Below are 15,557 nucleotides of genomic sequence, written 5' to 3'. Positions count from 1 at the left end.
TCCTCATTAAAGGGAAACTTATTATGTGTCTTTTTTTGGCAATTATTTGATTCTTAAGTATGCAATTAAGTATGCAAATGTGTATTTTAGCATCTCTTGAAATTTCATTGAAAAATTCCACCATATTTCCCCAATGTTTCCCTCAGTTAGCGATACATTTCCATGTATTGGCGATAATATTGGTGATATCAACATGTTTTTCCGTATCCTCAGCCAACGATACATGTAACGACACCAATACTATGAACACTGGCTACAATCATTCATTTGCTACACTAGATCAATCGAGTACCTTTGCAACTCTTCGATGGAAGCCATAATAGAAATTCAATCGAAGATGGGTCTCTAGGTTATCTATAACTTAACACAATCACGATATTTATACACTCTTATACATTCATAGATTCAAGAAACAGAGTGTCGCCTCCGCTTCTGAAACAGCAACCGAGCTTCTGAACTAGATTTTCCAAACTCTACCCGGAATAGAGCATTGAGTTTGCTTAGTTTTCTAGTGAAAGATCTGAGTAACTTGTTGGCGGGATTTGTTCTAACCATCTCCTGTTTCATTGAGACATGGTCTTTCTCTAAATCGGTCAGTCTCATCCTCATTCTTGCAACTTCGAGCTTCAGCTCTCGATTTTCTCTCCTCACCGATGCATAATTATCTCTTGGGGAGGCGGCTCCACTGCTAGAACGTTGTGGGTAGTGGCTGTTGGTGGACCCAAAGAAGATCTGGGCATGTCCTCCATTCATGGCGTTTCGAAGCCGTATCTGCTCAAAATACAGAACTTGGACCGCCATTTGCACTGGTAGCCGTTCATTCTGAGCTGCATGGCTGCAGGCTTCTTGGGATAGCTTTTGACAGTCAATGGTTTTGCAGAGGCGGTAGCGTTCAGAATCCTTGATATTGGGATGAACCTGTTAGTCGGAATAGAATGCACTTCTTAGATACAGCACAATAAATAAATAATAAAATATAAAAATAAACAAAGCTGGTCTGATGAGCCAAAGGGAAATCATAGTATAGAACCTCAACCCAACTCGACTCAGTTGCTGTCTGATTGACTTGAGGACTCATATATATATATATATATATATATATAGACACACACACACACACACACACACACACACACAAAAACATATCACATGCAATTCATGAATTAGCTTATGAATAGAAAAACAGAAATGATCTGATACTGGTTATATTGATACAGCCATTTATTTCTTTCCTGCCAATGTGTCATGTATTAAATATCCAATCCATGCAAAAGGTGGGACACACCACGATGATCGCTTACTATGAAAATCAAGCTGATCAACTGGTTGGGTGGGTTACAATATCAAAATCTATGACAACCGATGGAATGACTCATGGTACAGGTGTGGCCCACTCAGTGAGTGGATCGACCTGATTTTCATACCATGTGATCATCATGGTGTGGCCCACCTTTTGCACAGATTGGATATTCGAAAAATGAGAAAGTGCTGTATCAGATACATGTGCTGTATCTGATCATTTCTTATATAAAAAACTTGGAAACAAATAGTGGAAAATTGAGACCCAATTCACTCAACTTCCAGCCAGATCATATAAACACCAAGACTCACTGAGTCAACTCAGAAGACTTTTCTAAATATTTAAATAATATAAAATTATATACACAGACATGTCAACATGTGTAATTCAAGAATTAGCATTAGAATATAGAACTGGAAATAAAAAGTATGCATCATTAAGTACTACCACCCACAACTAAATGACCCATTTTCAGTTTGAAAATGGTTAAACCCAGTTTTTAATACAACCCAACTCAGAATTCAACCGAGTTGTAGCCAACTCATTTGAGTTTCAAGGTAGCTTATCGAGTTTTACAACTACGATGGTGAAACAATGATAATATCTTGTAATTTCTAAAGCAATTGTTATTTGAATTAGATATGAAGTGATGCAACAGGAATTGGATCCCACCTTTAGGAAAATATCGACGGCTCTGTATAATCCATCACTCACAACTCGGGCATGGTCAGGTAGTAACTCAGCTAGAGCAATGAACTTTGTTGGCATCAAGTTCGCGTCTACTGCTATTTCTGCCAGATAAGTGTCCAAGAGCTTTGATACCTTCAGAATTACACTTTGTTTAGGAGACCTTGGGCTGTCATACTCAAAGCTCATGTCATTCTCATCCCTTAGATGATTTGTGTCATCTTCTTCCTCATCCAAGTTCAAGAAAATGGAGAAGATCCTTGAAATTAAGTCCGTGTCATACAACGGGTGGTTGTTACCGAGCGGGATTGCTGGAATCAGGATGTCTTCGAGAATCGCTTGGTCTAATTGCAACCCAATTCTTCTCTCTAAATCCACTCTGCAAGCGGCTGATGCGGAGCCCATTATAGCAGTTTTCAACAGACTTGAAAGGAATGCGATTGGTACCAAACTTTTCCTTGATTGGGTAGGTAGTAAACCAACTATTGCTTCGACAATCACCCTCCGTTTCTTTTGCAATTCCAAGTCCAGGAAGCTTCCTTTAACCGATTGGACATCTCTAACCATGAGACCTTGAAGAGAATTCTGAGAGTAGTTTATCAAGATCTTGCCAATCATGTCCTGATTTAGACCCTTTGATTTTACAGCGGATAGGACTCTTTGGAAAAAATCAAGATTAAGAACTGTAAGGCTCTTACCCCACCAATCCGATGGAGTCTCCGCTTCAATGGTTGAGGTTCTGACAGGTAGGTTATGCTCGAGTTTGGATAAGCCAGATGTAAGTTGCTCTTTACAGGCATTCGATGCAATCCCATTGATAAGTCTACTAACCATGTTGATTTCTTCTGCGATGGGTAAGAGAGTTTCGCAACGATGAAGAACAATTATCGAGTTGGAGATGTTGGGGATAACAGTTTCTTTGAGATAGATCTCAGTGAGGATTTCTAAGTTCCTATCGGCATATTCCTCTGTCATTTCGAGATAATGGGACGCACATCGCAGCATGGCTACATTTAAGAGTGTGATATCAATGGCTATACTGTAACAGAACTTTGCGGCTAACTCAAACGCTTCCGGGCCACCTGGGAAAGCTTGAAAAGTTATCCTCGACTGTTTTGTATCCTTTGCTTCAGACAACAGTTTTCGGATCTTGCCGCTCCTAGAAACCAAAGGGAACTGTAGAAGAACCAGTATATCATAAGAAGGCTGATATAGAAATCAAAAACAACGAATACATTTCCAACATATACACAGATAATACATGCTGTTGTTCTCATTTAGGACCTGTTTGGGAGTGTTGAAAACTTTGAGCAGAAACCATCTCCATGGAAAGGCCACATTATGGTTGTCTGTGGAAATGACCCATTTCAATGAATTTGCATTTTCATCCATGGTGTGCTGTAACGGCCATTATGAGGCTGTAAATGCCGTTACTTAAGGGTAATGGTGGCAACTGTTACACGTATGTGATCATAAAGCTCATAACAGCTGTTGCAGAAAAATGATCCGTAACTATTGGTACAGCTCCCATGACAGCCCGTTACGTGGATGGTCTGTTATGGGGCTAATACAGGTTTTCCATTTTTTTCTTTCAATAAAAAAGAGAGACTGCACCACCGTTACAGAATACCTTGTTTCAATCATATTTCCATTTCAATAGAAAACCATTGTCTGGAAATCAATTCTAAAATTGAACCCATCCTAAGTATTTCCAAAACCCCAGAATTTGGATGTTATTATGGATTCCATTGCCTTGAGGATTAAGATAATTAGGAGAAAATTAACAGAAATATATGTATTGTAAATAGGCAAACTAGCATGGAAAGCAAAATGCTTAATCTACCTTGAAATTCCTTCAATACCAAAAATTCCCAACATATATATATATATATATATATATATATATATATATATATATATATATATATATATATATATATATATATATATATACCCATAATGAGATTTAAAAAGAAAAAAAATCACCAACAATGGAAAGAAAAAAATCCCTGACAATGGAAATGATTTGAAGTGGTAATGATGGAACTACTTGCTCATTGTCAACAATCATAGTATTATTTTTACCTTATGTAGTGAGAATTTCGTGGCTCCAACTTCGACTGTAAGATCGCTAGAAACATCAGAGAGTGGCCTGCAACAATCAGAAACTTATTAGAATTTGAGAGAGGAGAAGCTAAGAATCTAACAAGGTGGAGAGAACTGAATCTTCAACCTACATTTTTATTTAATGCCGTTAGCCTATTGGCAAACCCAAGCAAAGCTACCTAAAATGCCGAATGTTCTCAGGACATCAGCTCGGAACCAGGTTTCCTTCTTTTATGTTTTCATTGGTGTGGTGGGGTCCACTTCTTCTACAGTTAGATTTCAAACATTCGGAGTCATCTTCTTCTTCTTCTTCTTCTTTATATATATATATAGTTTTATTTTAGTCCGTCCAGCGGATAATTTCCAACCCTTGCAATAGGTTGGCCCCCACCACAAGAATCACTTATTGCAAATATCAGCCTCATCTACTCATCAGGTTGGCCACACCAAAGAAAAAATATCTAGCCATTGATAAATAGAAAAACACAAGTGTGGTCCACACGATGAGTGGCTGTGGTTGATTTTTGCTCAAGGTGATCCTCATGATGGATCCAACCTATTGGACGGGTTGGATGTCACAGACTCATGGAATCATAGCTGTCCATTTAACAGACTGTTGGATGGTTAGAATCATTCAATGGGTGTGATTTTTCATGGTAGCTAATGAAATATGTGGACCTAATGGATGGTCCAGATCAATCAATTGGGCTCTCCAGATGTCCAGAATCTAATAGGAGCACTGTAACTTGAGTCATCTGAGGGCACTGTATCGTTTCTCTTTTATGTGGAAATTTCCAATGTAGGTAGAGCATGGCCCTAGTGCAATTTATGCTATAAAGATGGAGATAAATGAGGAAGAACAATATGCGAGTGGACCACACAGAATTTTGGTACCAGTCAGAATCACCACCGACGCATTCCAATCAAGATTAGGACAGATTGTGGGGCCCACCTTCTTGCTACAGTAGCCACATGTATCAGACCAGCTGTGGGAAGGCAGTGGGGCCCACACATAGGAGGTAGATTAGGTTTAGACAGTCGTGACATGGACTCATATTGAAGTTGGGCGTTGTTTTCTTAGTTATGTTATGAAGTTGCTGATCTTCTAAAAGTAGAAATATGTATGCTATAGATAGAGCTGGCACGGGACGACTTGACTCATTAGACTCATTTAGACCTGCCTTGATTGGAAACGAATGGGTGAGTCGGTTCGAACCGAATAGGCTTCGCCTAATCTGAACTCAAACCAAGTCGAGTCCGAGTTACCTAGTAACTCAACCCGATTCGACCCAAAACTCGATCCAGTCACACCTGACTTGATCCGAAACTCGACTCACCTTGGATTCGAGTGTGTGTGTGTGTGTGTGTGTGTGTGTGTGTGTGTGTGTGTGTGTGTAAAATCTCAATTTTTAAGTATCTCTAGCCCTACCCGCCACACCTGACCCCAAACTCAACCCGATCCCAAATTCTCTCTCCCCCTCCCTCATCCTCCTGCTCTTCCAAGCCCGGCGGCCACCCACCACAACCATCACCCTCCTCCTCCTCCTCCCCTCTCTCTCCTCTCCACTCCCTCCCTCATCTCTCGATTCGATTCGGTGCCAACTTGACCCGACTTGGTACTTTTGAACGGGTTGGAATCAGTCCGGATTAGTCCAGGCTAGGCCTGGACTCAAATTGGGTCAGGCATGTTGGACTCGGTACTGAGTTGAGTCGAGTTCGGGTTAGGCCTATTTCAAAACTGGATCGAGTCGGGTCAGCCCTAACTTGGTTTGACTCAACTCGATGCCCAGCTCTAGCTATAGAGGGGTTGCAATGGACCGGGCTAGCTAGTCCGGCCTGGCCCTGGCCTTACAGGATGGCCCATGCAAGGAAAAGAGTGAAATAATCAAAGGTTTGAAATAGTCTAATCTAACAACTTTTTTTAATATCTCCTCCATCCATGATGAGGCCCATCACATGAATGGTTTTGATCATAGAAACATGATCATGTGTGACCTTGCAAGTGTCTTTAAATTGTCCATTATTGTGTAATGGTGATCAACATGATGATTAGATCACTCGGCACCGTCAGATCACTAAGGCTGACTTTCGTCCCTGTTCAACAGGTGGGTCTTGTAGTCAAGCTCCCTTTTGCCTTTGCACTCGAGGGCCAATCTCCGCCCGGCGCGGTGTGGGCCGGCTATTCAGCATTGTTGGCCTAGCCCCACTTTCAGAACAAGGTTCTGCCTCGGCCCAAGCTTGGGGACCCAAGCCCTGATCTAAATGGCTGGGCTGGGCCTTGCGATCCATTGCCACCCCTAATGCTATATGAATGTTAGCTAGCCCCAAATGTAGCAAGATGTGGACCTGACACATGTGCAGGATATCTGATCCGTTTATCGGGTGGGACCCATCAGATGATCTGGCTAAAAGCTCAGGCTGTTCAACTATCAGGTAGTTCAAATGGGCTAGAAACACTTGCAAGTTTTATCTAGACCTTCCATTATTTTTCTTATATGTGTGGCCTAACCTGATTTTGGCAAAATGATTTACATTGTTGGTCCCACCTGATACACGGATGGGATGACCAACACACATCAACGGTCCACATGATATCAGCATGATCTTCACCGTTTATCCATTGGCCTCCTCTTGGAGATGCCACAGTCTAAAAGGCATATGGTTGAATGAAACTAAACCATCTGAACCGTGGACTATAAATGGGTGGTAAAAAGCCGAATACCCATTTGACAAACCCCACAATCCAACGGTTGGAAGTGTCTGTGAGTGCATTCTTAGAAATGGGGTCTTCAACGGGAGAGCCGTTTGTGAGGTAGAGGTCCAGATCATACCAATCGGAGGGTGGATCAAGAGTGTCGTCCCATGGATGGATGCCTAGTAACCAACGCTAATGAAATAAATATGATTAGTGGTCCGGTAGCTGGGCCATTGGGAACGGTGCAAGTCCTATTTCTGAAGGCGAGTCTCATCATTGATGCAGTGATGACGTGTAGAGGTCGAGCACGTCTTCCTCGTATGGATAGAACTTCTCCGGACTACTCACAGATATACCTCAAATCCACGATAAACATAGAAAATAATTTCTAGAAATTCTTAAATTGATTGATAATCTAAATAAACGAGTTTACAATTAAGCTTTGGAATAAGTTTTGGAATCATACTATAACTAAAACTCCTAGAAATTAGGACTTACTATGAAGAGTAAACTTTCGTGATTCCTATTAGTAAGCATGGTTTTCGGCCTAAAATAATATCCGATTTGGTGGACCATACACAACTCCTAAAAGCCAAGGAAGAGTAACAATCAAACTAAAACTTACTAAAAATAGTATAAATGAAAATAAATAGGGATTTCAACCATCGTTATGATGGAATCTCGCAGATTCGGCCTGCGCAACCTGCTACGGCATGCCCAGCCCAGCCATTGCGATCCATATATGATTTTGGGTGGCTAAAGTAGCTCGTCCTACCCAAAATCATATATGGTACATCCGATAACTCATTTCGGTTTGTGAGATACCTCCGTTTAGCTCAACTGGCGGACTGAGTTGAGATACCTCGTTTCAACACTTGGGGTCTTGGTATCAATCCCTAGTGGGGGTGGCTAACATGGAGTGTGTGTACTGACATGGGTGTGTACTAACAAGCTAACCCAAAAAAAAAAACAAGAGTCCTTACGGTCCGGATCACCTCCGTCTCCGATCAAACCTTTTTCAAGTTCCTCTCAATCATGGAATTATCCATGACCCACTCTACATCAATCATCAATGGACCATGTGGAAGGACGTTTTGTGGAAATCATATCCTTGGTCTATTAGGTGGGACCTACATCTTGAACGGCTGCGATCATAGATAAGCCAACTAGTGGACCGTTAAAGTGAAGCCATAGTCCGCCTAGTCCAAGAAAGGCCCAAAAGAAAATGTAAAACCTTACCATCGGAGCCGTACGACAGGCCCGCTCCTATCCATGGGTAAGCGGCTTGTCTGCAACCCCGGACCGCATGAGGAAGCTAGTTGGCCCACCGTGATATTAGTGAGAAATCCTCCGTCCATCCATTTTTCAAAATCATTTTAGGACATGCGACAAAAAATGAGGCAGTTCCAAAACTCAAGTGGACCGCATAACAAGAAACAGTCGGGATTGAATGGCTACCATTGAATCATTCATGTGTCCCGATAAGGGTGTAACCAAGGAAGGTTTCAACTGCAGCATTTTCCTCCCCACCATTTCCTCGAAACGGATTGGCTACTCCCCCTGCCACTAGCCCGGTGGCCGATGGTAGGTGCTCTGTGGGCCCACCATGATGTATGTGTTTCATCCATTTTTATAGATAATTTTATGGCTTGATCTTAAAAATGAGAGGGATATAAATATCACGTGCACCACAACACATGAAAATAATAGTGTTTGGATATACAACGTTAAAATCCTCCTAAGGCCCATTGTACTGTTTACTTGACATCCAATCTGTTAATTAGGTCATACAGACCTAGATGAAGGGAAAAAACAAAGATCAGCTTGATCTAAAACTTTTATGACCCTTAAAAAGTTTTTAATGGTTAACATTCATTCAACACTGTTTCCTGTAATGTGGTCCACTTGAGAATGGGATATACCTCATTTATGGTCTCATACCCTAAAATGATCTAAAAAAATAGATGTAAGGCATGGATGAAACACATACATCATGGTAGGGCCACTTAGCATCGACCATCAGCCATTGGCCTGTGGCAGGGGAGTAGCCAGTCCGTTTCATTTCCTCTGGTGTGGCCCACTTCAATTTTCGTCCTGCCTCGTTCATAGCCTCATGTCTTGACAATAGCTGGCAAATTAAATGGGCAGCATGGATTTCTCACGAACATCACATCACAAGTCATATATGTCAATCAATGCCATGAGGCTTGGATACTGCCCACCGCCGTAGAATTTGATTGTATTTGTACAGCAGTCCACTATAAAAGATAAAATTAAGTCTGACAACTCACAAACATACATCACGTTTCGGTAGTGGACCACTGCCCAATCAAAACCTACTACGTCAGTGCTAGCAATGGCAACACTCAATCCACGTCCCTGTCAATATCAGCTGTTTTAGCTCAGATTGCATAGGGACCCTACCACCGACCAATGCATGTGGTAACCTGAAATGGCAGGATTTAGTTGGATCCTGTGCCTACCTCGAAGACGCGCCTATACCTATAATGTTTAAAAGTTTTTAGGTGCAGCTTATGTAGCCTATCTCATACAGCAGCGCACGTGTCTCAGTCAAAAATCATCATTCTAATAGAATGGATATTTATTTGTTGTGTGGAGTGGATACCACCCTCACCTAACTATACTTAGTTACATATGAACAGTCCTGTCAGGATATTTATTTGCCCACTGTGATGTACGTGTTTTATCCACGCTTTAAAGTATTATTTTAAGCTATAATCCCTTAAGAGGTAGACTAGAGGCTCAAGTGAATGGCACCACATAAAGTAGTAGGGATTGAATTCCTACCGTTGAAAATTTCTTAGGGCTCGTTGAGATGTTTACCTAGCATTCAACCTGTTCATAAGGTCGCATAGATTGTGTGAAAGAAAAAAATAAATATCAGATGTGCATTCTAGTAGTTTTCAACTGTGAATTTTCAATCCCCACTGATTCCTGTGGTGTGGTTCACTTCAGCCTCTAATCTATCTTCTTTTTGGGCTCATTGTTTAAAATGATCCACCAAAATAGATGAACAGCATAAATAAAATATATACATCTTGGTTGAGCCCCACGAAGACCCTAATAGGACCATCAGTCTTTAGCCAGCACCATTGCCTAGTCTCTATCCATGGATGGATAGTTATGTGGGCGGGCTCATCATCGTGATGTATTTATATATCTCCATCGCCCATTCCTTATTTCACGTTAAAAGTCATTTTAACATAAAAAATTAGATATATCCAACGCTCAAGTAGACCGCACCAAAGATGACTTTTGCATTTAATGCCCTGTGCATTTAATATAACTTAAGTTTATTATTTGGTGTGGTCCACTTGGGCGTTGGATCAACTTCATCGTGAGAGAATGGATAGACGGAGTGGATATACAGATACATTACTGTGGGCCTGCCCCCACAAAACTCCCCTGGCTAGAGACCTGCGGGGGTAGGACGCAGTCCACCTGGTGGGGTAGTTCGCGCCTGTCTGCCTACGCGAGACCATGCAAAACTCGTGATCCAAACTGTTTATGTGATAGGTCCACCCCTGGGTGGAGGATGACAGAAAATTAAAAAACAAAAAAAACAAAAAAACAAAAAAACACTCAGAAAGAGTATTTCAACCGTTGATTATACAAAGGTTCTTCTGACTGTTCATATTCAAAGCAAAAGAGATAATTACCTGAGGGTTAAAATTAGGGGTGTACACGAATCGAGCTAGCTCAGCTAGCTCGCTCAACTCGACTTGAAAAAGCCCGATTCAACTTGGTTCGGAGCTGAGTTCAAGCCGAGTCAAGCTGATTTTTTGAGCTCGAAAGTGAGTTTGAGCTGGTCTAGCTCGACTCGACTCGAATTGAATCCAACTTGAATAGAACACGGACTGAACTAATTCAATGACTCTGTTACTTTGATATTGATGTTGCTCACCAAGTGTTTGATGAAATGACTCAACAAAGTGTGGCCGATGGCAAGAAAGGTACCTATATAAAATCAATAATCTTTTTTTTTTTCTTTTTTTTTTCTAATGTTGCTTAGAAGGTGTTTGATAAAATACCTTAAAATATTGTTGTTTTACCTACAGTGAAATTTTGAAGATATGATCCAAGTATTTGTAAAAATGTTGTACAAGCAAATTTAGCTCGAACTGGCCCAAGCAGCTAACCGAGCCAAGCTGAGTTCGAGCTGGATCAGCTAGTGGTCGAGCCTAGGCCAGCTCGACTCAGTTCGACTCGATGTACACCCAAGTTAAAATATGCCAATTAAGAGATTTCATTTGTTGTCTGTCTACCATAAAAGCCAGACGCATCGTTTAAATGATTCAGATCATCGGAAGATGACCCGGATTCAAAGGCTATCAAGTCCAATGGTTTGCTTTTCGGGTCTGGCCTGGAAGGACCGGAATATGGACCCGAAGGACCGGGATATACTCAGAGCAAGGACACGAATTTCATGTTACCCCGATCACAGGCCCTGCGACCATAAGCTCTGTGAGGCCCACCACAATATACTTTCGACATCCAATCCGTTCATCAGCTTCATCATATCACATTAGGAATTATACCAAGAAAAAAGAAAGATCAAAAATTCAAGTGGACCACACCACATTAAACAGCACAGAAAGAAAGCATTGAACGTGAAAATATCAATTAACCCGAGAAATGTTCACATAAAATTACATGAACTTGCACATACAGAGGTTTATTTCACAACAGTGTCTCAGGTGTCTGTAGCCGTGAAAAATTCTGGCCATGCTCTAAAGATCACTTCCAAATAAAATCAAGACGATGACCTAACTCTAAATATGGGTGTGTACAAATTAACCAGTGGAATAATCCAAAATTTCTCCTATCTGATCTTTATGGTGTTGCCCACCTTTTTCACGGCACAGATTTTCTACCCAGATGACACTTTGGTGGGAAATAAAGCACTGTATCTTGTATGCGAACAATTCTCAATTAACCGAATTTCTTCGCGATAATGCAAAGGGAGGCGGATTGCGTACTGAGTAACTCTGTACGCTATAGCGTACTCAGTAAACTCTGTGGGGGCCCACTGTCATGTATGTGTCTTATCCAAGCCGTCCATCTGTTTTATTAGCTCATTTTCAGTATGATTTAAGAAATAAACATATCCTAAGATCAAGTGGACCACAAACAGAAAATAGTGGGGATAATGACGTCCACTGTTGAAACCTTGCTAGGGCCCACATTGATTTTGAAATCATTCTATTGTGGAGTGAAATGAAAACCGGTGGTGGTGGTCGGGCGGGCGTGCGGCTAGCAGCTGAGAAAGAGAAGAAAGGGAAAGGAAAAGGGGTGCGTGTCGGGTAAAGACTCTAGGGTTTATTTTTTATTTTTTTATTTTTAAGTTTAAACTTCAAACTTATATATATATATATATATATATATATATATATATATATATATATATATATATATATATATAAAATAATATTTAATATATTTATTAATCGAGCCGAGTCGAGCTCGAGTTCGAGCTTCGAGTTGAGTCGAGTTCGAGTCGAGTAGAAAAAAGAAAGATCAAAAATTCAAGTGGACCACACCACATTAAACAGCACAGAAAGAAAGCATTGAACGTGAAAATATCAATTAACCCGAGAAATGTTCACATAAAATTACATGAACTTGCACATACAGAGGTTTATTTCACAACAGTGTCTCAGGTGTCTGTAGCCGTGAAAAATTCTGGCCATGCTCTAAAGATCACTTCCAAATAAAATCAAGACGATGACCTAACTCTAAATATGGGTGTGTACAAATTAACCAGTGGAATAATCCAAAATTTCTCCTATCTGATCTTTATGGTGTTGCCCACCTTTTTCACGGCACAGATTTTCTACCCAGATGACACTTTGGTGGGAAATAAAGCACTGTATCTTGTATGCGAACAATTCTCAATTAACCGAATTTCTTCGCGATAATGCAAAGGGAGGCGGATTGCGTACTGAGTAACTCTGTACGCTATAGCGTACTCAGTAAACTCTGTGGGGGCCCACTGTCATGTATGTGTCTTATCCAAGCCGTCCATCTGTTTTATTAGCTCATTTTCAGTATGATTTAAGAAATAAACATATCCTAAGATCAAGTGGACCACAAACAGAAAATAGTGGGGATAATGACGTCCACTGTTGAAACCTTGCTAGGGCCCACATTGATTTTTATTTGTCATCCAAACTGTTCATAAGGTCACATAGAGATGGATGAACGGAAAACACTAATATCAGTTCGATCCAAAACTTTTGTGACCCCTAAGAAGTTTTCAACGGTACACGTTCAATCCCTACTGTTTCCTGTGGTGTGGTCGATTTTAGAGTTGAATATGCTTCGATTTTTTTCTCGTCCGCTAAAATGAGCTGTTAAAACGGATGGACGGCTTGGATAAGAGACATGCATCACGGTGGAACCCACGGAGTGTTACTCAATACGCAATCCGCGTCCAATGCAAAGCCAAACTTAGCAGAAAAACCCAAAGAATATCTATTGACGGTGACTTCTAACGTGCGCCCTCGCAATATGATAACCGGCGCCACCCATCTGTGACCAAAACTCGAGATTTGTCGAGTTCAAATTACATTAGCCGGGTAATCAAACATCAAACACTCTAGGCGCATGTTAGTCCCCACCAAAAGAAATGAGAAAAAAAGAAAAAGAAATGCGGCTTCTAAGAAATACAGGGAAGTGATGCATCACTCGGTGATACAGATGGTAAGGGGATGTATGAATCAGAACCGTCCATTTAGTTGGCCATATAATGGATGGCCTATGATTCTTAAAAAGGCAGCTGCGGACAATTGTATCCTTTCGTTTAAACGCTTCTTCGAACTGAATCTCGTCCGTTGAGAATTCATCTTTTTTGCCATTTCTTTGAGGGCCACCAAATTGGATGATGCTGATTTTTGAACCATATGCCATCCACAGTACGGCCAGAAGGATGGACAGTCCTGATCAATGAATCTCCCTACCACATGACTCTACTGGATCAGCATTTCCCATGAAATGTATACATACCATTCCGTAGCGTGTCGGGCGCTTGAACTCGGCCGAAACGATCTCTTCCCCGAAACACTCGGCTTCAATTCACTCACCGTAGCCACACCCATCTCTCTCTCTCTCTCTCTCTCTCTCTCTCTCTCTCTAAAATCTAAGCCATTTTCATTTAAGGAGTGGTAGAATCTCTCTCTCTCTCTCTCTCTCTCTCTCTCTCTCTCAAATCTAAGCCATTTTCATCAAAGGAAAGAGTGGTAGAATGTGTAAATAAATGAAGATTTGTGGGCTGATTAAAGCTCTCCTTGAAAGCTTGGAGTCTTCTTGTCACATTTTCAGTGGGTTTGCTACAATACCTCCTACTTATAGTTATAGTGTACATCCAGACTACAGCCGTTGGATTTGTAGTTATTTCAGTAATCTAAACCGTTGATATGACGAGATGGGTAGCTGATGGTGGATATTGAGAAAATTGTCAAGATTGAAGAATATTATGCTTCTGATATATGTCCCATAAAACACCGCTTGAGGTGATGGTCCATTTTCAAAGGAAAAAGTTGAATAATTAAAGTTTGAATTATTACAATCTTTGAGATTTTTGGGGTGTCCAACATTTACGGTGAGTCCCATCATATAAACGGTTTGGATCTTTGAAATATTATTCAAGATCCAACGGCTGCAATACAAGGTATCATATAAACAATGTGGGCTGAAAAAGTAGCTTAATAAAGAGCCTGATTAGTGTAGGAGAATTAAGGGAGATGCTTTCATGCTTTGATGTGCTTTTGATTATAATTAAGAGAAAAAGATTGATAGTCCGCAGCACCATCATTAGTCATCAAGACACTCTATTATTCACCCCATGAGGCTCACTATCCATAATCCGTACCGTCCATGGATGGCCTACAGTGAGAAAATAAATTCTGAACGGATGAAAGTGTGGGCCCTACCATTCCTTAAAAAGATAGGTTGAATCTAAAAACGCCAACCGTTGGTTGTCCATGTCTGAAGTCATATGAATGGATTGATGGTTGGCTAATATCTTTTGCATAACGGACCATCCATTACGGTGGTCAGCAGCTGAGTGGTCCCGATCACTAATATGGGCCCCATGTGCGGTTGTGGACCATGGGACACTACGGTTTCGAGTGGTCCCGCTGGCTACTAGATTTGGGTTCTTACATTAGTGATGACCTAAGTCAGAAAATGCAGCTCCAATCCTCTTTTCGGTGGAAGTGGGCCACTTTTAATTTGATTTCGGTTGCAGGAATCCTGAAGCCTGTAGAGCTTTTAGGGGTTGTAATCATGACCACTGAAAGCTGTCTCCATATAGAATGGAGCGCTGCTGAGGCTGCTGGAGTATCAGGCACACGTGGCAGTGGCACACGTGTGAAATATGAGGACGCTCATCAGGTGGGCCCCACATGTGGCCCAAAAACCCAAAAGGAGACATGGTTAGGAGATTCACACCAAGCTAATTTAGGGTTTTCTTTAAGGCACACGTGTGACAGATTTGGACCGTTCTTCAGGTCGGGGACATGCCCTGACTCAGATGGCAGGCTGGTAGACTCATCAGTTGGACACGTGTGTGCGCTGAATAAGAACCATTTCTATCCGTCCATTCTTCTCGTATTTAAGTTGCACACCTGATGAATGGATCAACCTGATACTAGCGGGAATTGACCGTATAATCCTTCGGAATGATATGATACTTGTAAATCATACTCATGAGCATTATCTACGTGGCATGGATCAAGTCGATCCAGA

The 15,557-nt window shown here is 41.2% G+C and overlaps 1 protein-coding gene across 2 annotated transcripts; it reads right to left on the bottom strand.

The window, feature by feature from the left end:
- Positions 1-238: 238 nt before the first annotated feature.
- Positions 239-14,034, bottom strand: LOC131225640 (BTB/POZ domain-containing protein At1g03010-like). 2 transcript variants are annotated; one of them, XM_058221204.1, is made up of 4 exons: positions 13,815-14,034; positions 4,073-4,139; positions 1,973-3,163; positions 239-918 (listed from the first exon to the last, which is right to left on the bottom strand). In XM_058221204.1, exons 1-4 carry the CDS (start codon positions 13,904-13,906, stop codon positions 406-408), a joined length of 1,863 nt encoding a protein of 620 aa, XP_058077187.1. In that variant the 5' UTR covers positions 13,907-14,034; the 3' UTR covers positions 239-405. The 2 variants fall into 2 exon arrangements, with proteins under 2 accessions (XP_058077187.1, XP_058077188.1); XM_058221205.1 differs by lacking the exon at positions 13,815-14,034 and adding an exon at positions 4,225-4,402.
- Positions 14,035-15,557: the final 1,523 nt, after the last annotated feature.

This window comes from Magnolia sinica, chromosome 14 (assembly GCF_029962835.1).
Source record: "Magnolia sinica isolate HGM2019 chromosome 14, MsV1, whole genome shotgun sequence".
Lineage (NCBI taxonomy): Eukaryota > Viridiplantae > Streptophyta > Magnoliopsida > Magnoliales > Magnoliaceae > Magnolia > Magnolia sinica.
The sequence above is the reverse complement of the archived record's forward strand: the minus strand, read 5'-3'. Positions and strand labels throughout refer to the sequence as shown.